Here is a 1,394-nt window from a genome sequence, read left to right as displayed (position 1 = left end):
AATCATAGGCTAATTTTCATTTTTGGGTGAACTATCCCTTTAACTTACCATCATCATCATACTAAATGGAAGCATGAAGTTTTAATGTCAGTGTTTTGACTGTACAGTATATAGAGGTTATGGCCTTAGACCTAATCTCCAAATCACCCTATCCCACTAACAAACCAAGCAGCATTAGGCCTTATAACAGAGAAAGCATTCAAGGGAACAAGAGGAGAAAACATTCAAGCAGACTGGACACTACAGGATGAGGTCATGTGAATGACAACCAGGGGTATGAGCTTGATTATCTCATGCAAGTGGTAACATCATAAATCTCAAAGAATTCAGAAACTTTCAGCACTTTCATTAGTGTATAAAATAAATAGATATCAATAGAGCAATTCCATTACAAGTGCATTACATGTAGGGAACACTATATTCTATTCATAAGAAAACTACTGGAGTCCAAAATCACATCAAACAGATATAATCTTACAGCAAGAGAAGATTACACAATGTCTTTGCTTTTATTGTACCTTGAACACCTTTCCAAAGGCTCCATCCCCCAGTTCTCCCACAATCTCCCAGATTTCCTCCGGATTGGCGTCCCTGTGCACGTGATCATAGTGCTTCTTCTTCTTCTCTGCGCCCAATTTAAAGATTTTTCGGAAATTAAAGAAGTACATTCTCTTTCTCTGGTCGGTTGACAAGGGGAGATTTCTTCCAGCTAATGTCTAGACCGGCGTAAATCAATCAATGCAACTCCTATTGCATTCCCATTGCAATTCAATACTAGTCAGACTCTTGTCTAATCAGGAAATAGTCTGAGTGTAGACATGCTGGTCTTTGCACGTTATAATTGGAGAGTTTGATATCATTTAGCGATCAGTATGTCAATGCAATAACGCACAGACAAAGAAAAAAAAAAGACTCTTAATTCTAGCTTTTCTTTGCTCGGAGATCCAGTAAATCATATTTTTACAATAAAAACAAATCATTAAAATGCGTTAATCTACTGTGTGCAATCGTGTAAAGGCGAGTTTGATTTGAATAAATCCGGCGTCTGGCTCTTTCGAGGCAAGTCATGAGGTTGTTGTTGTTGTTCCTCGCAGTTCTGGACAGTATTTGTTTCTCTTTCTCTTTAAATAAAGTCTGACAAGAGGCTGATGGAATGTGTGTATCTCCTGTACAATAACAGTCTTCACAGGTCGTACTTCCTCCGGTCCTGGATTAAAAGCAAGCCCGCTCCAAACGCATGAAAGCAACTCTGTTGTGAAACTCCGCGCCTCCTCTAATCTAGCGGATTTGGTAGGACTGGGAATCGATTCCAAAAAGAATCGATTCCAAAAAGAATCGATTCCTCGATGCCGAGGCGTTGGGAATCGAGAGTCGATTCCATCAAGGGGAATCGA

At 39.5% G+C, this 1,394-nt stretch overlaps 1 protein-coding gene across 1 annotated transcript in view; it reads right to left on the bottom strand.

Moving 5' to 3' along the window:
* Positions 1 to 1,261, bottom strand: part of LOC107577994 (STE20-like serine/threonine-protein kinase) — a 9,295-nt gene extending 8,034 nt beyond the window's left edge. Inside the window, exon 1 of the mRNA XM_016264009.1 lies at positions 519 to 1,261. Within this exon, the coding sequence (XP_016119495.1) occupies positions 519 to 668 (150 nt within the window). The 5' untranslated portion in view covers positions 669 to 1,261. The remainder of the gene's footprint in view (positions 1 to 518) is intronic.
* Positions 1,262 to 1,394: the final 133 nt, after the last annotated feature.

This window comes from Sinocyclocheilus grahami, unplaced genomic scaffold, assembly GCF_001515645.1.
Source record: "Sinocyclocheilus grahami isolate Dianchi unplaced genomic scaffold, SAMN03320097.WGS_v1.1 scaffold8221.1, whole genome shotgun sequence".
NCBI classification, from domain to species: Eukaryota; Metazoa; Chordata; class Actinopteri; order Cypriniformes; family Cyprinidae; genus Sinocyclocheilus; species Sinocyclocheilus grahami.
The sequence above is the reverse complement of the archived record's forward strand: the minus strand, read 5'-3'. Positions and strand labels throughout refer to the sequence as shown.